This window comes from Bos mutus, chromosome 24 (assembly GCF_027580195.1).
Source record: "Bos mutus isolate GX-2022 chromosome 24, NWIPB_WYAK_1.1, whole genome shotgun sequence".
NCBI lineage: Eukaryota > Metazoa > Chordata > Mammalia > Artiodactyla > Bovidae > Bos > Bos mutus.
In genome coordinates this window covers 57600785-57625481 of record NC_091640.1, presented here as the reverse complement: position 1 = coordinate 57625481, position 24697 = coordinate 57600785, and the positions used below count along the sequence as shown (strand labels likewise).

The following is a 24697-nucleotide window of genomic DNA, read 5'->3' as shown; positions in this document are numbered from 1 at the left end:
TTTGGGTGTTCACATTGTACGGTATTTCACTGTGTGGAGCCAGAGTCTGTTCTAGGCGTCAGGGAGGAGGGTGGGCGGGGCTGAGGTCGGCAGTGTTCATTCACCTCACACGAGGGAGCGGCTTACTCTCTCGTCATGTGCTTTGTTGCTCAGTTATGTCTGACTCTTCACAACCCCATGAACGGTAGCCCACCAGGCTCCTCTGTTCATGAGGATTCTCCAGGCAAGAATACTGGAGTGGGTTGCCATGCCCTCCTGCAGGGGATCTTCCAAACCAAGGGACTGAACCCAGGTCTCCCGCATTGCAGGCAGATTCTTTACTGTCTGAGCCACCAGGGAAGCCCAAAAATACTGGAATGGGTAGCCCATTCCATCTCCAGGGGAATTTTCCTGACCCAGGAATCAAACCGGGTTCTCCTGCATTGCAGGCAGCTCCTTTACCAGCTGAGCTACCAGGGAAGCCCACTCTCCCATCATCTCATCTCTCTCATTTATTCATGAGGAATAAACCTGGCTCAGTGGGGGACACATTCTGAAATGCACTCCAGACACTTACGTTGCCGAATACTCGAAGAGGCCGTAGTAAGGGTTGAACATCTCCTTGGACAGTAGGAAGAACCACTCTCTGGCCACGCCCCCGTAGTCCAGACCTTTCTCCGATTCAAACTCAATCCACAGCCTAGCTTTCAGGACATCTGGTCTTTTCACAGACATGATTCTCCGATAGGACTCTTCAAATATGTTATTTCTGTGAAGTTTCATTTCAAACCTGTTTGGAATATCCGCCTAAATTAAAGGAAAAAACAACAACAAAAAAACGGACACACAGTCAGAGAGTAAATACACACCTGACTTCCTAACAGAAAAACAACAACGAGCAGAAATGATGGCAGCCTTCGAATAAACAATCAGGGACAAATGGCTCCAACTGGGACTCTGCCCTTTCTAGATTTTTCTTCACAGACAGAAAGCCTCCTACGTCAGGAGGAGACACACAGCACCCACGAGCAGCTGTCATCCACTGAGTCAGCAACACGTGCTGCGGAGGAAACTACGCTGAGTAGAGACAAATCATCCTGTCCCGCTTTTATGAGCAACTGAGGGGCCCTTATCCACCCGCTGACAACTGAAACACGGTCAGCGCTCTATATTGTTTCAGTCAAAGAAAGGGACTTCAGTCCAGATGATTAAAACCCATAGACAATCCCCACCTAGCCAGGCTGGGATGACTCTGAGCCCTGGTAGGGGCTCCGGCTGCAGGCGTGGGTCCACGATGCTTAGAAGCTAATTCTATTGCCAGGGTGGGGGTGGGCAGACTCTCATGATCAGGCCAAGGGCCACAGCTATTCAACGGTAAACATGAAAATTAAAAGGCACTTGACTGAAGTTGTGAATAACTGCTTCCTGGCTAAGCAGGCCCCGGGTCGGCTCTGTTATAACAATGGATTTGCAGAGTCGGTTTCCAGGCAGAAGGTACCGTGGAGTTTAAGTGCTAGAGTGAGACAGGGTGGGGCCCTCAGAGTCATCACTTATCCTCAGAAGAAACGCAGGTGACTCACAAAGAAACACGGGAATTCCACGGGTTCAAATTTGAGTCATTCTGAAATGGAGGCACCCAGGAGCTCCTTTTTCTTAAATTTTTTTTTTCCAGGAGCTCCTTGATTCGGGGTGATGGAAAAGAGAACAAAACCCTTAGGGGGAGCTCCCCGAGGCAGAGGCTGGGTTCCAGACATCCCCAGTGCCTAACCCACAGCAGAGTGGGGAGAGGGCATAACTGAGGGAGTGGAGCGGGCTGGGGCAGGCGGGCGGGAAGCACAGGCAGACAGGGAGATCTGAGCTGTGGGAGACACACCCCTTTTCCCAGTGAGCCGAAGCCAATCAACAGTGACCTGTGCGAAAACACCCCAGAAAGTGAAGGCACAAAATGAGAAGACTGGGAAAATCCTCACCAGACAGGTGAAACCAAAGTGAAACAGAAAACGCAGTGTTAAAGGATCTGGGGAGATATGTCAGTAGAAAATATAATATTATAATTTAAAACACTGCCTACAAAAAGCCTTACAAGATTTCTTGGTTTTGCCAGAATCTTAATGGGTTTCCCAGTGAGAATTTTTACTCTGAAAATGACATTTGGTCTTAATATGCCAGAATATTATAAATTATATTTATGTTGTACATATTGGAATTTAAAGGGACAGACTTGAACATTTTATAATTATAAATTGAACATTTATAATTTATAAATTTATAATTCATATTTAATAAAACCAAGGTTTTATTAAATAGGGTAACCATAAGCAACTGCATAGGCTTCTCCAAATTTTTTCACTTGGTCCTGAATTATTGTATATCTCATAAAATCGTTTCTATCTTTTTATGTATTACATAAAAAATTACCTTCCGTGATTTAATATGTTTTGAGTTGGCCAAAATGTTTTTCTGAAAGATGATATGGAAACACCCGAAGAAACTTTTTGGCCAACCCAATAATTCTAAGTTAATATTCACTTAGAAAGATGGTAACAATAACCCTGTGTACGAGACAGCAAAAGAGACACTGATGTATAGATCAGCCTTATGGACTCTGTGGGAGAGGGAGAGGGTGGGGAGATTTGGGAGAATGGCATTGAAACATGTATAATATCATGTATGAAACGAGTCGCCAGTCCAGGTTCGATGCATGATACTGGATGCTTGGGGCTGGTGCACTGGGACGACCCAGAGGGAGGGTATGGGGAGGGAGGAGGGAGGAGGGTTCAGGATGGGGAACACAGGTATACCTGTGGCGGATTCATTTCGATATGTGGCAAAACTGATACAATATTGTAAAGTTTAAAAATAAAATAAAATTAAAAAAAAAAGGAAATTCAGATCGGAGATCCAGGTGGATTAAAGTGCAGTGAAAAAAGGAAAGTAGCATTTTTGGTATAGACATAAAAGTAAGAAACAAGTTCTCACTGAAGTAATTTTGGTAACTTACGAATGACTAAGGCAACATTTTTGGAAGACATGTACTCACAGGTTTCTTTAATTTCTTTCTAAAGTAGTCATATTTCTGCTTAAATTCTCTGGAGTAAGGAACAGCCTGGAAGACAAATGTATACATATAGATAATATGAACAATGCAGTTGAAATTTTACGTACACGAAGCCGACGTTCAGAAAGTTTCATGAATCGTGAGCCTTAGAATTGTCACTCCTCATATGATCACTGAAGTTTACATGATGCCTACACACCACATGGGAAGTTCTAGAAATGATTAAGACCATTCAGCACTGACTGAGGCTTTCATCCCTGAAAACAATACGGATGTTCAAGAAATCACTTAGAGATATTATCAGTTCAGTTCAGTCACTTAGTCGTGTCCGACTCTTCGCGACCCCATGAATTGCAGCACGCCAGGCCTCCCTGTCCACCACCAACTCCCAGAATTCGGTCAAACTCATGTCCATTGAATTGGTGATGCCATCCAGCCATCTCATCCTCTGTCGTCCCCTTCTCCTCTTGCCCCCAATCCCTCCCAGCATCAGAGTCTTTTCCAATGAGTCAACTCTTCGCATGAGGTGGCCAAAGTGCTGGAGTTTCAGCTTTAGCATCATTCCTTCCAAAGAAATCCCAGGACTGATCTCCTTTAGAATGGACTGGTTGGATCTCCTTGCAGTCCAAGGGACTCTCAAGAGTCTTCTCCAATATCACAGTTCAAAAGCATCAATTCTTCGGTGCTCAGCTTTCTTCACAGTCCAACTCTCACATCCATACATGACCACTGGAAAAACCATAGCCTTGACTAGGCAGACCTTTGTTGGCAAAGTAATGTCTCTGCTTTCCTTTCAAGGAGTAAGTGTCTTTTAATTTCATGGCTGCAATCACCATCTGCAGTGATTTTGGAGCCCAAAAAGAAAAATCTGACACTGTTTCCCCATTTATTTACCATGAAGTGATGGGACCAGATGCCATGATCTTCATTTTCTGAATGTTGAGCTTTAAGCCAACTTTTTCACTCTCCTCTTTCACCTTCATCAAGAGGCTTTTGAGTTCCTCTTCACTTTCTGCCATAAGGGTGGTGTCATCTGCATATCTGAGGTTATTGATATTCTTCCCGGCAATCTTGATTCCAGCTTGTGCTTCTTCCAGCCCAGAGTTTCTCATGATGCACTTTGCATAGAAGTTAAATAAGCAGAGTGACAACATACAGCCTTGACATACTCCTTTTCCTATTTGGAACCAGTCTGTTGTTCCATGTCCAGTTGTAACTGTTGCTTCCTGACCTGCATATAGATTTCTCAAGAGGCAGGTCAGGTGGTCTGGTATTCCCATCTCTTTCAGAATTTTCCACAGTTTATTGTGATCCACACAAAGGCTTTGGCATAGTTAAAAAAGCAGAAATAGATGTTTTTCTGGAACTCTCTTGCTTTTTCCATGATCCAGCGGATGTTGGCAATTTGATCTCTGGTTCCTCTGCCTTTTCTAAAACCAGCTTGAACATCTGGAAGTTCACGGTTCACATATTGCTGAAGCCTGGCTTAGAGAATTTTAAGTATTACGTTACTAGCGTGTGAGATGAGTGCAATTGTGCGGTAGTTTGAGCATTCTTTGGCATTGCCTTTCTTTGGGATTGGAATGAAAACTGACCTTTTCCAGTCCTGTGGCCACTGCTGAATTTTCCAAATTTGCTGGCATATTGAGCGCAGCACTTTCACAGCATCATCTTTCAGGATTTGGAATAGCTCAACTGGAATTCCATCACTTTCACTAGCTTTGTTCATAGTGATGCTTTCTAAGGCCCACTTGACTTCACATTCCAGGATGTCTGGCTAGGTGTGTGATCACACCATCATGATTATCCTAACTTATCTAACCCATGCCTAAGGTCAGAGGCGGTGGCTGGGAGGAGCAACCCCACGTCTGAGAGATATTATACATAAACTAAATAGACTTTCCATGTGACTTCTGTCTGAATGTGCATCAAGGTGCATTGTAATCTTTTTATGGATTGTAGTTTAGATACGTTATTGGCTACCATATACTTTAACACACAACTCCAAATGAGCTGTACTGTCATTTAGAAAAGACTGACTGTGCTTTAACAATACTTGGGAGAAAAAGTTAACAGCAGAAAGGCAAGTGAACTGATTCTCTTGTCAAGGAATAAAAAACTGAGTAGACAGCATGCTGGAAACGTCCTCATTTTAGGAGCTGATTATTTAGTGGTTGTGGGCAAGGATCTCTTTAGATCTGGAAGGCTGTATCTATGGAGCAGAGGGATGATACACAGAAGTGAGCTCGGTAACTGAGCTAACGTTATTCATTCTGGGATCTCTTCAGGTAAAGCAGTATCATTTCTATATCGTCATTCAAATATTCCCTACTTGTTACATTGTCAGGTAGCTTGTAGTATCTGAGAGCCCTGACTTCAAGCTGTTGAAAAGGCTTACAATTCTTTTTCTGAAGCAGAAAGGATTGGCTTTTGCATACACATAGACAAAACTGGACAGCCTGACACTCAGAAGAACTCCTTGCTTTCTGGAGCAGAGTGTGAGTCTGGGCAAGAATACTTCTGCTGGTATCATTTTGGACTGCATTAATGAAATATACTGATCTTTTGCAAAGGGTTTCCAGACTCCAGACCTTATGCCTTGGCCACACTTATTCCTGACCAGAAAAAGCGAAAATGAAGAGCAAGAGTTTCTTCCCTTTGTACTGCCTAAAGACATGACCACACAGACAATAACTAGGCCAAAACAAAAATAAGTAACTGCTGTCACAGAAAGCCATGATCATGTCAGTATTCTGCCTTGTAATTCAAGAGCCAAAGACATTACATTCATGCGTCTTAAGAGCATTTTGAAGACAACTGGATGCCGAGGGGGAGAGGCAGAGAGACAGACTAGAGGTTGGGGTTGGGAGATGCAAACTGTTACCCTAGAAACGATAAACAACAAGCACGGGAACTATATTCAGTATCCTGGTATAAATCATACATAGTTTATATATGTAACTATACATACATATTTATACATACACTCAGCGTGTGTATAACTGAGTCACTGCCGTACTGTGGAGACTGGCAATACTGCAGATCAACCATACTTCAATTAAAAAAAAAAGACAACCTACACCACCTGTGGTTTGTTCTTCATTTTTAGTTTTTAAGCCAGTCTTTGTTTACTTCTCCACTGAACGTCAGACTTGACTATATATCATGTTTATTTTGGACGGTGTTTAGTCTGATGAAATAATGTATGAATTTTGATTCCAGAAAAGGTAGAGATTTTATCACCATCTGGACAACCACCAACATAAGGAAATGGATACAATGGTCTGACATAAGCCAATAAAGACATTATCATGCTTTTTGCTCTATAGCTTTTTTAGAAGCTACTGTGAGCAACGGGCAATAAAAGCTAAATGAATACCTAAGTAAATGCAAGGCAGGCAAATGACAGAATTCCTCTTACATGAGGTGGTTGGGGAAGGCGGCTCTGGGAAAGAGAAACCTGAGCAGAAACGAGAGTGACAGGAGAGAACAAACCATGACAGTGAAGTGTCAAAAGGAAAAGTATTTGTCTGAGGTTCTCAGGTATGATCAGCTGTGAAGAAAATTAAGCCTGGAAAAAAAAAATGATTTCCTTTTATGGTTTCCGGCCAGCTTCAGAAGCCCAGATTTGTAGGACAGACTCCCTGCCAGCTAGCTCTGTCACATGACCTCTCTACTCTCGAATGCTTGCTCAGTGAAGTCGAAGGACTCAACCAGTCAAATTTTAAGCCTCTTCCATTTCCCCAAATATGTCATTCCCAGTAATTATTTTTTGTTTCCTCATCTGCAAACACTGAAAAAAGGCTTGAACATTCATCACTGTGTATGCAAGTCCGACAGTATCTTAAATGACAAGTTTCCCAAGGAATGTATTTCAAAGTGTTGCCCCCAGCCCATGGTACCTCCGCCCCTGTCTGGCTTATAATCTGCTAGCTGCTGACTAGCTGTGGGTGGAAATCAGTGCTGAGATATTTCTGGCCTTTCTTCTTTTGAGGAGATGATGCATGAAAGCTAAGAAATCTACCTCCTCCTCTAATACTCATATTTTCTCTCTAGGGGTCGTTCTTATAATGGCTTTTTATATCCTTCTCCTAAAAAGATTCCAACAATCTTTGTGATAGAAGAGAATGACATTTCTGAAGAGAATGACATTTCTTGTAACAGACAGGCCAATTTATTTATTCTCTTGTGAAAATCTGGCATCTTATTTTCTTATCCACAACATAACTTTTACATAAACCTATTTAAATAACGAAGGTATCCATTGATTAAAGCTACCCTCTATTAAATAAGGTTTCTTTTTTGAAGAAAATGAAAATCTGACGCTGTGTAAAGTGGGTTCTCAGTATTTGCATGCATCATTGTCCACTACTGACCCTGGAGCTCCTGGCAGAGAAGGGTCTGGGCCTGACACAGAGACGTTGGTAGGGCCAGGAGAGCTGAGGCTCCGGCCTGGATTCTGACGCGGACTTTAACTTTCAGCCACACAAGTAGCTTCTGAAAAAGTGGGAATCACAACTACTTCCCTACCATCCTGAGGGGATTGCTGTGAGTTTCAAAGCAGTTGGTTATATAAAGTTCTTGAACAGGTACAAAGCGTTACACAAGCATGAGATAGTGCTCTTAAGAGAAGCAAGTATGAACAGCACTTCACATTTCCAGGGCCTTTAATGGTGACGCCTGGCATACCAAGAGCATACTGAATCACAATAATGTCACAGAAGGGTCCCTTCTCCCCCAGTATGTAGACATTTTTAAAACCTGGGAAAAAGAGAGAAACTCTAGGTACCAGATAGGCAGAAAGACTCAAAATTATAGAACTGGGGTTTGGACCCAGCCTTGGCACTTGGGCTTGAGTTTTTAATCCTCACATGGGCACACAGAACATGGCCTACATTCTGTATGACCCAGGGGATCAGAACACGGCTCCCTGCACAAGACCCTCATCCGAGAAGCATATAAGAAAATTCTACCCACAGGCCTGGGGAAGTTGCAAGGAAGCTTACTTTCCGTCTGGGATCATAACTGGGAGAAAAATAATAAACAAATCCAGACCTCTAATAAACTCAGACTCCAAGCCTATACACCAGAGTGAGTGTGAGGCCCACAGTTATAGTAACTAAGGGTGCATAAATATAAACTAAACAGTAAACAGTTAGTACAGTTCAGGACATACGAAAGACCCATAAGATACAAAAATGAGTGCATATGCACTTCAAAACAAAAATTAGACACTGAACTTGACAATCACCTACCACTGAGGAGAGTTTACAGACATGAGTGGGAGATTTAATCCCACTAAGACCAGAGGTAACAATAAATGTAAAAGAGGCTATGAGATAAGTATTCAAGAGTGATTTAAAAGCTGCAAGTATGGGTAGAAAAATAAATAGAAGCAAACAACAGGACAGAATAACAGTAACTAAAAAGGCCAAGCACATTTTAAAAGATCAAAGAGAACTTTGAGCAATTAACTCAGTCACTGAAATAATAGACATAATGAACTGATACAGAGTAGATGATAAAAAGCTTAAAAGGTAATTAACTGGGAGAGCTGAGCCTGCAGTATGGCAATAAGACAGACAGAAGATAGACAAGCTCAGAAATAAGACAGAATATGAAATTGAATCAAATACCTGGTATGAGTTACTGACACAGATAATAAAAATGGAACAGGTGCAACGTGCAAAGGAATAACTGCGGGGAACTTTCCCAGATAAAGGAAAGATGCAATCCCCACGACGAAGAATCATGATAAATCCAAAGTAGAATAAATAAAAAGAAACCTACACTTACATTCATGATAGTAAAATTGTAGAAAGTTAAAGACAGAGAAAAATTAAAAATCACTGGAGAAAAGAGAGATTTACTCATCAAAAAATGACAATCAGATTGACAACAAACTTCTCATCATCAGTTATGGAGGCTGGAAGAGGGAAAAAACAACTTCAAAGTACTGAAGAAAAGTAACTGTTGAGCAAGAATCCTGCAGTCAGCTAAACTATCATTTGACAGACAGGTAGGTAAGCCCCTTCTCTCTCACACTCTCACTGAAATTGCTGACCGAGCAGAGGTTCTCAAACTTGGGAGGGCATCAGAATCCTTGGGGGGCGGGGGGTGGGGTTAAAATATAGACTGCAGGGCCCACACCAAAGTTGCTGATTTTCAGTAGGTCTGAGTTAGGACCTCAAAATGTGCATTTCTAATAAGTTTCTGAATGGTTCTGACTCTGTTGATCTATAGGCTACAGTTTTAGAATCATGAACTAGAAGTTAAACTTCATTAAGGAGAAAACTTAACCTGGAAAAAAGTAAATGCAAGAACCAAGGGTAGACATAGAAATTTGATTACATATAAGTAAATTAAACAAACATTGACAGTTAAAAAAAAAAGAAAAAGAAAATGTTAACGATTATTTGGCAAGTTTTTGGTGCTTCCCTGGTAGCTCAGCTGGTAAAGAATCCGCCTGCAATGTGGGAGACCTGGGTTTGATCCCTGGGGTTGGGAAGATCTCCTGGAGAAGGGAACAGCTACCCACTCCAGTATTCTGGCCTGGAGAATTCCATGGACTGTATAGTCCAGGGGGTCACAAAGAGTTGGACAGACTGAGTGATTTTCACTTTCATTTGGCAAGTTTAAAGATAAAGTAGTTTTAAAATTCCTTTGAACAATGGAATGTGGGACTGAGAAGAACAGCACTTTAAAAATTTTTTTTATTTTATATTTTATTTTATATTAAGGTATAGCTGATTAACAATGCTTTGATAGTTTTAGGTGAATAGCACAGGGACTCAGCCATACATATACAAGAATCCACTTCCCCCCAACCTCTCCTCCCTTTCAGTCTGCCACAAAACACTGAGCAGAGTTCCTCGTGTTATATAGTAGGTCCGAGTTGGTTATCCATTTTAAATACAGCAGTGTGTATATGTCCATTCCAAACTCCCTAACTATATCTTAGTTTGTTCGCTAAGTCTGTGAGTCTGCTTTTGTTTTGTAAGTAAGTTCATTTGCATTATTTCTTTTTAGGAAAACAGCACGAAAGTTCCCCAGAGTTGTATATTATCCAGGAAGAGAGACAGAGATTAATTTTGGCATTAAGTCAAGTATGTTGGTTAAAAGTTTTAATGTGAGCACCAAAAGAACAGAAATAGAGAATACAACTTCCAAGTATAGAAAATGAGAGAAAATAAAGACTATTCTATCAGTCCAGCAGAAAGTAACAAGAGACAGAAAAGTTAAGAGACAGAAAAGATATATTAAGCAAATACTAGAGAAGCAGAGTGAACACAGTGACTGACGAAGCCACAATCGTCATGAGAGATTCTGACCCAAACTGACTTGATTACATTTGAAAAGCCAGGAAAAAAGTCATGATGGAAATGGATACTTTGAACACCACAGACTTGATCTAACAGGCATATAAAGAACTCTATACCCAGGAAAGACAGAATATACATTCTTTTGAAATACAAAAAGAGCAGTAACAAAAAATGGTCAAGCTTCCAAAGAAGTTTCAGATATCTAACAATATTCCCCAGACAATATTCTCTGACCATAATTAGTAAGAAAGAGGTAAAAACCCTCCCAAACTCTTAGAAACTAAAAAGTTTATTCTAAATAATTTATAAGCTAAGGACAGAAAGAAATCATTGTGGAAATTCCCAAAAATTTAGAACTGAATTAAAACAAAAATCACTTATCTACACTAAGGTGATGATTACCTAAAAAAACATGCTCTCACTGGGAGAGATACCACTACCTATAATTAAAGAGTAAACAAATCTCTTTTATTAGAAAATAAAGAAACAGAGATCTTCCCTCATAGTAAATCTATCTGGATTTATGATGCTAAATAATTTCCAATAGTAATGAATAAAAACTAACAAAGTTGCATGAAGACAGATGATCAGTAATTGATAGACACTTGAAAAGGCTTCAGAATTATTCAAAAGTCCTCTGCTGCTTGAAAAACAGCACCGTTTCTTGAATTTTCCTTGTTTCTCATGATGGAGAAGGGAAAATACTACTCTGACTTATTGTGACTGTGAATATATCAAAAGGAACCCATGGCAGTAAGGCAGGTATTTGTTAAACTACATGAAGAGTAGCTGATGTCTGTTTTGACACAGGTATTATTAGGCATTTTGCATTAACCAGCAGCAAAGCAGCTGAACAAATCCAACAAGTAGCTAAAGGGAAGTCAGGCATCAAGGTGCATTTGCCCTGTATTATCATCTAAGTTTTCAAATGGACATAGAATTCAAAACATGATTTGGAATGAATCAGATTAAAGTCACAAAATTAGTATTAAAAAGATTTTTTTGATGTGGACCATTTAAAAAGTTTTTATTGAATATGTTATATGTTTTGGTTGTTTGGTCTCGAAGCCACATGGGATCTCAGCTCCCCAACCACGGGCTGACCCTGTACCCTCTGTACTGAAGGTGAACCCTTAAACAACTGGCCACCAGTGACATCCTCAAAACTGGTATTTGAAATACACCTCTTGGTCTCTTAGCTCAGCACTCAATGTAACAAACTTTACTTCCTTTAGCTCCTCTAGTTTTTAAAAGATCCTTGTTTGTAATCTGCTGCTGACTCCAGCATGGTTCCTACAATTTCAACAGTCCCTCCCTGTACGTATGTAACCACTGACAGAAGACTGGTGCATTCTCTGTGACCACAGTGGCCTATTCCAGGCTCCGCCCAGGTGTCTGAACAGGTACTTTTTAACTGCTGAATGACAGGCAGACTATCTGCCTGATGAACATACGTGAGGGGGCTATTAGTGGGTCAGCAGAGGTAAGGATTCTTAACTCTACCAGCTCTGGAGCTCAGCTACAATCTCACCAAACCTCTGCAGATTTTTAGAGCTGGAAGAGATTCAGAATCCAATTTAAATTTGTTAGCACGCATATACTACCTGTGGCCTCAAGAAATGTCAAAACTCTACAAATCCAGGATGAGGTTTTGCTTCATATAAAAAGGAAGGGAGGACATTTTGGTTGTTGTATTTTAATCTACCCTCCTATAAAACACAAAAGAGAATGCTTAGTTTTGTTACCGCTAGTAAGTCATGTTCTCTTCCTTTACATTGAAAGCTCTATGAACAGGCAAATGCAGCAATCAATGTCTCACCCAGAAATTCCAGGAAGGAGGAGATGGGAGTGATGTTAAATTTCCCAAGGACACCAGTCAGGCCCTTGGTACCGAGGGAGGCAGGAATACACAAGAAATATGTGCTTAGATGCAACCAAAATACAATGAAGAGTCAGAACTTTAGAATACTGACCGGACCAGTAATAGCTGGGTTCTGCAGTCTTGGGTCTTCCCACTGAGTAATTTTGCTATCTGAAAATATTGAAAAGAAATAAAAAGGCTTATTAGTTCAAATCTATTTCATGTTAAAAAAATGTTTTAGAAAGAATTATTTCTGGATTTTCCAAAAGCTGCCCAGTTCCCCATCCTGACCCCCGAAGATAAACAGCTTAGTATTTCAGGGTTAGAACAGAACAATAGGCCCCTCTGATACTGGCTAGTTAAAAACAACCAATCAAAAATGCACAACTAAAGTACAGCCATTTATTCACACTTTCTGGCAAACAATCTGCTGGAATTTCAATTATAAACCCCTGTTTCTTCAAGGATTTATAACTTGATCTTGATTTCATTTAATTTTTAAAAAGGCATAAAAATTCTTAGTCCCCCCAAAGTTAACATGGAGACATGATTTTTTCTCTATTCCCTTTATTTATGGTGCTGCACACTGCTTTTGATGAAAAATCCTGAACAAATGAATAATCCATTACATGTTTCACTCCGATGCACAAAAAAATCAAAACAGCTAAGGCAAGCTGAAAAAATGAGAATTAAATACAGCAGAGGAGGATGCCAGAGAAAAGATTCCCTTCTGGCCAAGCTGGAGAGAAGTGGTTCTTTCTCCCAAATGAGTCAGTGTCAGCGAGACTGGTCGATGGCACCTATACCACCGTTTCAGTGGTAAAGGGGGAAACAAACAGGTGCCCAGTCACTTGGGATTTGTGACGGTGCGTTTGGCTCAGTTGGTAAAGAAGCTGTCTGCAATGCAGGAGGCCCGGGTTCAATCCCTGGGTGGGGAAGATTCCTTAGAGAAGGAGATGGCAACTCGCTGCACTATTCTCACCTGGAGAATCCCACGAACAGAGGAGCCTCTCGGCGCACTACGGTCCATGGAGTCGCAAAGAGTCGGACACGACTGAAGCAACTTAGCAAATATTAACTAAAATGACTTTATGGATCGCTGTGTGTGTTGGGGGGGCAGGCAGGGATGGACTCACATGAAGGATATGGGGAGGGGAGCCAGGGGAGTTTTAGGAAATCTAAGTTGGCTTTAAAAAAAGGAAATTACTGGTTTGAGAAGAATATGCTATTTCTGGTATACTTAGTAAGTGGACCGATAAGAATAACTAAAATATTTGGTTTCAGTGACTATCCCAGGAATTTTTTGAAGTCTAGTATGGTAACCAGAGCAGTGGTAAAGTATTAAAATAAAACTACCAAAGCACATGACAATTGCAGATTCTAACAATTCGGTAGGAAAGTTACATGAAATATTTAAATGTTTTAGAGAATGCTGATGGAAGTAAAAGGCATTTTTGGGTTCCTTACTTTGAAAACAGAAGTTTTCAGAAAGTAAGAGGTGCTACTGTGATGCAGAACAAGAAAAAAGAAAACCAAACAAAGGAGAAATACAGCTGAGTAAAAACTGCCTGGGACCATGTATTGACTGGGCACCATTATCAAAGCAGAAAATAATGAACTGCTACCTACATATGACAACTCCCGCTCTGTCCAGATGGGAACACTGAGCTGTCATCCTTGACACCTGCATCTGGATTTTCCATGGGTAACACCTCAAACCCAACTCTGCCAGAGTTGAAGCCATAATCTTCCAACACCAAAGCGGTTCACAGAGCCTTGTCTTCCTTGCTAACAGCATCACAATCCATTCCTGGTGCAAATCCGAACCTGCCACCCCCTGTCCTCCCCTCAACCTTTCACCACGGTGGTCACCACTGTTCCCACCTCTCGCTGAAAAGGCTTCTCTGTGGAGCACTTGCCTCTCCGTGCACTTCTCTCGAGGTTTCCCTGGTCTAGGCTCACTCACCTCTGTTCAGAACTTCCTTTACAGCTTTGCCAAGAGACTCTTTATAGAGAACAAATTTGACCACGTCAGTCCCTTCTGGATAGTCCCTCCGGTGCTCTGGTCTGGCTGTGGAAGGGACCCGAGTCCTGACACCTGGCAGGCTCCTGCTGAACTTGACCCTGTGTCAGGCTGGCTCGTTGCACGCTGGCGGCTTGCAAGCCCACTGTGCTTCTCTAATCACGGTGCCACCCACTTTCTCCCTCCTGAAACCTCTCTTTGTTGGGCATGCCCGACTAAACCGCACTCATTATTTTGGATCCACTGGAAAAGTCACCCATTCCACAAGGTCCTTCTCTTGCAGCCTCCCTCCCCACCTGGAGCCCAGCACTTGGACAGAAGAACAGGCTCACTCCCCTAAGGCAGCACTTAAATACCTCCTGGCACTCCCGACCTACTCGAGCTGAGCCCAAGGCGGACAGGGTCCGCGTGCTGCTCATCTCTGCAGCTCCCTCTCCACCGCTGAATGCATTTCCCAGCACGCAGCAGGAGCTTGGGGTTTTTTAAATGACCAAATGAAGTGGATGGTGAAAACAAACTCCTTTTTAAAACAGTCTAAGCTTTCAGAACTACACACGGTTCTGTATGGTTATCATAATCATAAATTTTGCACTTAGGAATTATCAACATAAGAATGTCGGTGGCCAGTTACCCATTTGGTCCTGAAACGTTTGAACCTAAACTTGCTTTTTGTCTTTGAGCCATAATATTTCAAATCAAGGGGCAAGAATGAAGTAGAAGAATGAGACTTAGTCCATTTAGATACTATTAACGGGTTTGGTACGGCTTCCCTGGTGGTATAGATGGTAAAGAATCTGCCTGCAATGCAGGAGACCTGGGTTCGATCCCTGGGTCAGGAAAATACCCACCCGGGAGAAGGGAATAGCAATCTACTCCAGTATTCCTGCCTGGACAATCTCATAGACAGAGGAGCCTGGCAGGCTACAGCCTATGGGGTCACAAGAGTCAGACACGACTTACTGACTAAACCACCACCACCACCACCAATGGGTGTGGTACGACTGAAACGAGATGGAGAGCACCCCTGGAATCTTACTCTCTAGCTCTGTGTTGATATACAAGCTGCCGGTGGCCACCTACTCAGCACCTGGACACCTCAGGTCTTTAAGAAGAACCGTACAATTCCTGAGAGACGTAGGGCTCAGTTAAGACCTTCCCTTAACCTTTTACACCAGGCTCGAAACATACAAACTGATCAAGTGAAAGCGTCAGTTCCTCAGCCGTGTCCGACTCTTTGTGACCCCACGGACGGTGTAGCCCGCCAGAGCCCCTCTGTTCATGGAGTTCTCCTGGCAAGAACACTGGAGTGAGTAGCCATTCCCTTCTCCAGAGGATCTTCCTGACCCAGGGACTGAACCCAGGTCTCCTGCATTGCAGGCAGATTCTTCACTATCTGAGCAGCCAGGAAGCCTAATCTGATAAATGTCAGCCAAATCAATCAAGGACTCTGAAGACATTAGTATTGAGCATTCATGCTCTTCTGAAATTAAATCTTTAAGATTTTTAATCTTAAATATGTCTCACTTCTCAAGAATTTATGAAGCCGAAAATAAAAAACCTAATGAATTAGCAGACAAGTGCACTGCCGTCTCCTACAGTCAGTGCACAGTCACGAGTCCCAGCAAAGCGGAAGACGGATGACTCTGAGCACCTCCCAAGATGCCCGCTCTCACAGCCACGCGGCGCAGCGGGGATGGCCTGGTCTCTGTCCTGCGGGCAGCAGCAGAACAAAGTGAGATGCTAAATTTTGCTGGAACTAAGATTCGGGAAAAGTGTTTAGAAGGAGAAACTGATTTGGAAGGTAAGGTAATTCCAGGTAATTCAACCCATATTGGTTCTTTGTACCTGATCAAGTGTCATAAAAGAAAAATAGGTATGCTGCATTTTTCAGATTAGACTTTATTTTTTCCAGAAAGGCAATGAATGGAGCTCTGTTTAATTGATATGTACCTCTTTATTACTTCCCATTGAATAAACCTTGACAAATTAGGGAGAAATGGCAGAAATGTTACATTACCAGCTAACATGTGTGCGTGCCAAGTCGCTTCAGTTGTGCCGACAATTTGTAACCCCATGGACTGTAGCCCGCCAGGCTCCTTTGTCCACGGAATTCTCCAGGCAAGAATACTGGAATGGGTTGCCATTTCCTACTCCAGGGGACCTTCTCACCCAGGGACTGAGCCCCGCCTCTTGCATCTCCAGCACTGGCAGGTAGGTTCTTTACCACTGGTGCTGCAAGTATCATATTGGCACAGCTCAGGCCAGCCAGGCTCTGTCTGTGGTCTATATCCTATCACCTGAGTCCCGGGAGTTAAGAGGAGGCGGCTCCCAAGTGCTGTGTGGTCTGGAGAGGAACCGGGAATGTTGGAGAGGAGCTTGGAGGGACTGATTAAGAATTAGGAACCGCCCAGGCATTTAGCAAGTGACTACCCTCTCCAAACCAGGGGCTTCCTGGTGGCTCAGCCAGTAAAGCATCTGCCTGCAATGCAGGAAACCCAGGTTCGATTCCTGGGTCGGGAAGATTCCTTGGAGAAGGAAATGGCAACCCACTCCAGTATTCTTGCCTGGAAAATCCCATGGATGGAGGAGTCTGGTGGGCTACAGTCCATGGGATCGCAAAGAGTCGGACACAACTGAGTGACCTCACCTCACGCTCTCCAGACAGGAGCAGGGGGCAGGCCTTAGGGTGGAGGCACTGTTTGGCTGCTGCCTCTCAAGCCAAGCTCTCTCCATTTTCTAACCACGGGCATCAACTTCCCAACAGCACTGGCACCACCGGCCGAGTCACCACTTGTCAAGCATTTACTTCACCACGCCTCCAGAAAACCAGGCCATGAGTTTTCATATTTCTAATGTATCCCAGTACAGCACTTTGCAATTGTGCTGTGCTTGTTCCTGGGGCCTCGCAGGACATCAGGACAAGCTCTCTTCAGGTTGACCTGGCATCAGATCACCAGCTGGAACACGGCCGCAATGCTGTGTGAGGTCCTTTCTGAGCAAAAGACCAAGGCTGTGTGATGGGTTAAGCCTTTGTTTTAAAAAAATGGTCATTATTACTAGTATCTCTCTTTGAAAAGTGAAATGGTAATGCATGAAAAAACAGCAAACAAGGCTGTCTTTTGTTTTTAGTGGGAAAAAGGCGTGTGACTATTTTAAGCAAATGATGCTAAGAAACAGCAGAATTATAAATAGAATATTAAGGGGAAAGTGGGAGGACACACACATCCTAAAGCACTTGCGGCAGCAATTTCACACTCCTCAGAGCTCCGGGAGCGGCAAAAGCCAGCATCACTACTGGCCAAAGACAAAAACGAGGCCTATGTGCCTTCAACTACCTAATGTTAACCAAGGGTAACACGCAGCCCTAAACATATCCAGGACTTGTACTATTCTGATTGAATTCTGAATTGCTGGGCTTCTTGCTTAATTGGATTGATAAAAACCCGTCAAACTCTGTGCCCCAAAGTTCTCTCTACGGTGCACGGGTGGCTTAGGAACCCGGGGAGAGGACCTGGGATTTGAGGCAGTGACAGGCTCCACCTGCAGGGGGACCCGGGCCAGACCTCCCGGTCAGCTCAGCAAGGCGCTTAGCTGACCAGTGCAGTGAGGTCAGAAAATGTGAGAAACTTGATGAAAGTGAAAGAGGAGAGTGAAAAAGCTGGCTTAAAACTCAACAGTCAGAAAACTAAGATCATGGCATCCAGTCCAATCACTTCATGGCAAATAGATGGGGAAACAATGACAGACTTTCATTTTTCTTGGGCTCAAAAATCACTGCAGATTCACTGCAATTTCAAGCCTGCAATTAAAAGATGCTTGCTCCTTGGAAGAAAAGCTATGACCAACCTAGACAGCATATTAAAAAGCAGAGACATTACTTTGCCGATAAAGGGCTGTCTAGTCAAGGCTGTGGTTTTTCCAGTAGTCATGTATGGATGTTAGAGTTGGACTATAAAGAAAGCTGAGCATCGAAGAATTGATGCTTTTGAACTGTGGTGTTGGAGAAGACACTTGAGAGTCCCTTGGACTGCAAGGAAATCCAACCAGTCAATCCTAAAGGAAACCAACCCTGAATATTCATCAGAAGGGCTAATGCTAAAGCTGAAGCTCCAATACTCTGGCACCTGATGCAAACAACTGACTCATTGGAAAAGACCCTGATGCTGGGAAAGATTGAAGGCAGGAGGAGAAGGGGACAGCAGAGGATGAGATGGTTGGATGGCATCACCGACTTGATGGACATGAGTTTGAGCAAGCTCCGGGAGTTGGTGATGGACAGGGAAGCCTGGCGTGCTGCAGTCCCCGGGGTCACAAATAGACACAACTGAGCGACTGAACTGAAGAAAATGTGAGGCTAGGCAACCTGGTGTAGACGTAATGCTCACATTTACGAACCAAATGAAAACAAAGATCAAAATACTATCAGATCACACATGTACATGAACTTTAAATCTACTTGAAGACTCCTTTTTAACATACATTTTTCAGAAGGTTTAAGGGATATACTAATATGATCCCATGGAGAAACACTCCAATAGGGGGGAGAAAAAAACCCCACAAAACTAATGCCTAAAAGCAAACCTTTATTAGTTTAACTTTTAGTTGGCACAAGACATCACACGTTTATTCACAGGAGCTGGAGCAAATGTCTGCAGCAAATGTACTACAATTTCAAGAAAAGAACTGCGTATGTATTAGTGTGCTGGGTGCAGGGAAACATGCTGTGAATAGAAAATAAGTCAGAGCGGGCATCTTGCCATGAGACCCCTGAAGGCAGAGTTTTAAAAAACGTGACGGCTGCTTCAAGCACTCCTCATTCCATAGATTTCTGACCTGATCATTACTTCTCATCTTATTTTCTATTACCAGAGTATATTTATTAAAAGCGCAAAAGTCAAGGGGTCGTCAATCAGAAAAAAAAAATTTTGCAACTAAAAAAAAAAAAAGTTAATAGGTCACAAGGTCAAACTGGGATGGCTGCTTCAAGCGAAGGCGGGGCATGGACAGTACCGTACGAGGGCACTGAGTCTCTGGCATCGTCCTCGCCACATAACACCTGGCTGCCTAGATGAAGAGTAAGATGATACAGCTTTCACAGCCACATCTGAGTTACCCTCGTCCCCATCTACGTGCCCGTAACAGCGCCTACTTACTGTGGTCAATGTAAAACGTCCGGCCATCCAAGTGGATCCTTTCTTCCCAGCCAGGCTGGTATCAGGGAAGAAAGACAGAGAAGACAAACAATAGCCAGCAGTTCCAAAATCAAAGGCAAAATTTAGAGACCCTACACACCTTCTCCCCAGGGGGTACATTTTGCTATAAAGAATAAATGAAATGGAAACATTTCAAATGAACTGGTGACAACAGCCAGCAACACACTTCAGCGCACGTTCTACAGTCTCAGCTGCACTCGCTGGAGGATGAACAGGGAACAGGGGTTCTTATCTCAAAAGCTTCAAAGGGAAACTCCGGCACACTCTGAGACAGTTGAGCCTGGGGTTGAGCAGTTCATTTAATTAAATGTATATTTACTGAGTACTAAAGGGAGGGGGAAGGTTGATATAAGATGTGAGAGATGGAGGCTATGTCCATGTCATCAGGTGGTTGAACAATCTAATGTAGTAATTCTCTGTTGTGAACTCTCAGGACTCAGGAACCAACAGATCTGGATAATTTTTCCGAGGTCAGTCCAGTGTGCTTTCATTATCTGGACTGTGCCCTCACCTTCTAAACCCTCTCTCCAGTCTCTCCTCTGGGCTCTTTCCATCTAAACCCTGGAGCCCAACATCTGAGGAGTGTGGGACATTTGTATAACCCGATGAATAAAGACTTCACTCTGATCTTTCGAGCTTCAAATTTGGCTGTATATATAATACCATACAGTAGGCAATAGAAAGGTTCTTGGGAAATAATCACCAAAAAAATTCCCAGCACCTTTCCACTTTAAAGTAGTCTTGGAGTGGGCACCACTCCCCACCTTTCAGCCTGTGTAAGGGTTTTTAAAAAATGGGGGGGTGGGGGGTGGGTCAAGAAGAAAGCATGGAGAAGGTTTCATTCAAAATTTAACTTGGAATGAATAGCTCGTTTCTCACTCAGGCCCCAAAAGAGAACTGATGAAAAATTAGATTTATAAACAGTCATCAACAAGGGAGAAAAACTTAAAATATCCGCAGGATAAATGACTTAGAGAAACCTTCTGCGATTACTTATGCCTTTTTCTCCCAGTTTTTAATATTTTTATTCCTATGACTAAATCAGCAGTATGGATGGAAATCAATGGTTGCTAAGCTACAAAATAAATGTGGGCTGCTTAACTCGTCACCTGCAGAGAAAGCCTCGAACATCCCAGCGGCAAGGTGTACCTTCTACTAGCAAGAGGGCAGCCATCCCGACACCTCTCTCAGAAGAGCTATGTGCGCTGTGAACTGTGTAAACTGACTCTATTAAGAACTTACAGACCAAAGGGACTCAAAACACCCGGAGAAGGAGAAGATCACAGGGCTTCCCTATCAGTACTGAGCCCGTGACTCAGTAAACACTTTCAGACTGGTCTGCGGGTCTCCAGTGTACTCACAGGAAGAGGGCCAAGGTCATTGGGGTTTAAGGATGCCTTTGACCGCATGTGTACTGGAAATTTCAGGCGTGGATCTTCCTGAAAGAGAAATGCAAAAGGCAGAAGACGTTAGGAGTGACTGACTGTGAGCAGTACTGGTCCTCCCCTTCGGGAGGTGTGTGCTCCACAGTAACCAGGTTGCCTGTACTCGGGGATGCACTCCTGCTGCGTGGGGGAGGGGAGGATCCCACCTCAGTGTAGGATCCCACCTCAGTGTAGGAAGCCTGACTCCCCAGCTCTCCTAAACGATTTCACTCTTCCTCCTTGTCCTCGATGAAAGGAGGAGAGTAAGAATGTTTAAGTAAAAGGTTTTCCCAAGATGCGGAGCAGATGAAGAGGGAGAGGGTTCCAGCAGTGATGTTACCATGGAAACCAGAGTGGAGGATGCTGGTGAAGACGAGGCCTAGTCCACAGGGAGGGGCTCCCTATGGACCCTGAGCCCTGGCATGAGCGCAGCTAGCCTGTTAACAACAGCCTCTCCATCAGCACTTGAGTCTGCTGTTGCTCCCTTCCACCCTCTCTTCAGCTAAAGCTGAGAGTTTGAAATCTCCTCTGACAGCCCAGGCATGTCCTGCCCCAGGTTAGCTGGCAACATCTTATCAAGTCACATCCCTGTGAAAGAACTTCACTGGGATTCTTGACCAAGTTCTACAAATTAGATCTTAAAAGTTCACAAAATACTTTTCTTAAGGGATACGCTTTATCAGATACCACAGAGAACCACTGAAAGAAAAATACATGCCCTGACATCTTGGGTCATGCTTTGTAATTTACCAAGAGCAGTCAGATGTACGATCCTGCAGTCACCTTGCTAGGAGGTTGGGCACATAATCTCTGCTCCCTTAGACAAGGAAACTGAGTCTCAGAGAATAAGAACTTGCCCAGAGGTTCTGGTTTTGAGTCTAGCAGCTGCCCCTTCACTTATACAGACCCAATTAAAAATGCAGGGCAAGCTAGGGAATCCCTATTTTAAACTCAAAAGACTAGAAAACAAAACGATAACATTATTAACCAAATAAGCCTAATAGAAAAACAAAAAGTCATCCTAAAATCTTAAAAAAAAACAAAACAACCCTGTATTTAAATAATGTTAAAGCCTTTGTTGCTCTTAAAATTACTAAAAGGTTTTCTGCCTCAGCATGTTCCCAAGTCAGCAAGAAAATGAAATAGTTGGTATAAAACTGGGAAAATAATAAACCTCACTTTTTGCTGGAGATACGAAGTTACATATGCTTATATACCAAGACTGTATTAAACATCTCCTGGGTTATGGAGTGTGACTGCTAATGGGCATGGGGTTTCCTTTGGCGGGATGGAAATGTCCTACAACTGATGATGGTGATGGGTGCACATGTGTGTGATGCTCTAAACATCATTCCGAGGTATATTTTAAACGGGTGAATTGTATGGGATGTGCACGATACCTCGACAAAGCTTTAAAATTTTAAAAATTTTAAAATTTTTAAAAATTTAAAAAATTAAATTTAAATTTAAAAATTAAAATGTTTCTCCCAAATGAACAGTATAAACCCTTAGTATCACCAGGTAATAACAAAGTGACAGATTTAGGGGGCTGGCAAGAACAACAACAACAAAAATCACACGTACACAAATCAACCTGTGCTTTCTGTCAGCCATAAGCAAACTGTTAATAGAAGCAATAGATAATATTAGCAGTTTTTGATGGAAATTGATCTTGAACCTTTTAAACGGATAATTAGAGGCCTAAAAAAACTCTAGTATTCTATAGCATACTGGAACACCTACAGTTTAAGTAGATATACAAGTAGCTTTGGGATTTAGAAGGTCCAAAAAGCTGATCATCTGGTAAACATCTGTGACTGTTTTGTCATGCAAAGAGGAAAACCTTAGAATGGTGAATTCCACCAAACAGCTCACAAGGCTAACTGTGAGCTGGCCCAAGTAATGTCCCCACCATGGGGAACCCCGGGCCCCCCACAGCCCTGGATGATGCTGGATTCAGAGAAAGTCTGAGGCTGGGATCACAAGGCTGGGGCTTCTGGATGCTCCATGCTTGGAATTACACATGCAGGCTACTGTGAAAAACACCCAGCTCTTCTGGTAAAGAGCTGCTGATTGAAAGAAGATAAATAGACAAACAAAAAAACAACTGCAATTAAACAAAAGTGACCAACTGGGGATGGGGAAGAAGCATGAAGAATAAAATAAACTGCGTTTCCCAGGTCTGCTACAATGGCCTGGCACGGAACCTGGAACTCAGAGAATGTGAGGGCTGGAGGCACCTGTGTGTGGGGGGCGGGTCACGTGATTCTATTATACTAACAAAAATCAAAACACTGGCAGCAGCTGCCATCCATCAGGCTCTGCGGGCTCAGCCTAGGGGGCCCTGCGGAGTCGCCCTCCCACGGACTCCCCTGACCGACAGAGGGCGCAGCTGGCAGGGCAGGAAAACAGCCAGGCCCCGTGTGAGCCGGGACAACCGGAGGGACGAGTCAGCCGGAATCCTAGCGAGGTCCCGGACAAGGTGAATACGAAAGAGTGAAACCCACGACAAGAACTGGGCTGTTCTCCGTTGCCTCGGCACAGGAGGAGCCCGCCTTCACAGTCACATCAGTATTTCACAACTGCTTCCCTCAGATACAGTTGAAAGGCCCTTTAAACAGACGGCAAAAATCAACATTAAAAAAAAAAAAAAGAAAAAAAAAGTTTCGGGGAGTTCCCTAGCAGTCCAGTGGTTAAGGCTTCGCCTTCCAAGGGAAGGGGCACGGGTTCGATCCCTGGTTGGGGAACTAAGATCCCACATGTCTCCCCTACCTGCAATTTCTTAGTGGACTTATTAAAAACAGATACAGTAAGGGCATGCTGACTGGTTGAAAAGACAGTGGTGCTTTTTCCAGCCTGGAAGGGAGCAACCACCAGGCCTGGACTACAGTGACTTTTATTGGTTTAGACCTGGGTAGAAAAGAAAACAAGCCTAAAACTTAATTAAGGTATAACCTTTCTCATTACGGAAATAAGGTGATGCTTTGTCCTGTAAAAGACATAAATGTGTTCTCACACACATGCTTTGAGCTGCTTCTTCAGCAGAAGAAACAGACACACTGAAGCCCCGTGTAATCTCTTCTCACCTCCCTAGGGGTCTCCCCGAGATCCACAGCCCCCCCATCCCGGTGGGGACTAAGAGATGCGCATTTGACTATCTGACTTGATTGCCGACAGCAGGCTGGCACCCTGCCTCCGTGATTCGTGAGTGCAAGAGGCCCTGTTTTATTAATAGACTCAAAGAGTGTGTGTGTGTGTGTGTGTGTGTGTGTGTGTCCGACTCTGCGACCCTGTGGACTGTAGCCCACCAGGCTCCTCAGTCCATGGGATTCTCCAGGCAAGAATACTGGGGCCAGTTGCCATTTCCTTCTCCAGGGGATCTTCCCGACCTAGCGATCGAACCCGCATCTCCTGCACTGGCAGGTGGGTTCTTAACCACTAGTACCAGCCTGGGGAAGCAAAGGGAAGGTTCCTCTATCAATGTATACAAAGGAGAAGCTTCTGGTTCGTGCACGGGGTGCAGAGGGAAGACGTCCGTTTTCATCCCTCTCAACCTGTCTGACCAGTTTTTCTTTCTTTTATGATAATGCTCAAATCTAAGAATAGGTGTTCTCTCTTTAAAAAAACAAACAAACAAAAACAAAGCAACCCCCAAAGTAACTCAACACAGGTTTTAAGCCGAAAATTATCTTCCCGTTTCTGCCCATCCCTCCACCTTTTGTCAGAATAAACACATATTCAGAGCGTGTGCTCCACAGTCAGCGCTGCGGATGGGCCTTTGTTTAGCAGGGATATCGCAGCCGTGTCAGGACATCCG

The 24697-nt window shown here is 43.3% G+C and overlaps 1 protein-coding gene across 11 annotated transcripts in view; it reads right to left on the bottom strand.

Annotated features, from left to right (window-relative positions):
- Positions 1-24697, bottom strand: part of NEDD4L (NEDD4 like E3 ubiquitin protein ligase) — a 380166-nt gene that overhangs the window by 32498 nt on the left and 322971 nt on the right. For 7 of the 11 annotated variants that reach the window (XM_070361948.1, XM_070361950.1, XM_070361952.1 and 4 more), the window contains 6 exons: positions 20818-20895; positions 19397-19451; positions 19254-19307; positions 12333-12391; positions 3020-3085; positions 557-786 (listed from right to left, as the gene is read on the bottom strand). In XM_070361948.1, the coding sequence (XP_070218049.1) occupies positions 557-786; positions 3020-3085; positions 12333-12391; positions 19254-19307; positions 19397-19451; positions 20818-20895 (542 nt within the window). The remainder of the gene's footprint in view (positions 1-556; positions 787-3019; positions 3086-12332; positions 12392-19253; positions 19308-19396; positions 19452-20817; positions 20896-24697) is intronic. The other 4 variants (XM_070361949.1, XM_070361951.1, XM_070361943.1 and 1 more) reach the window with 1 other exon arrangement.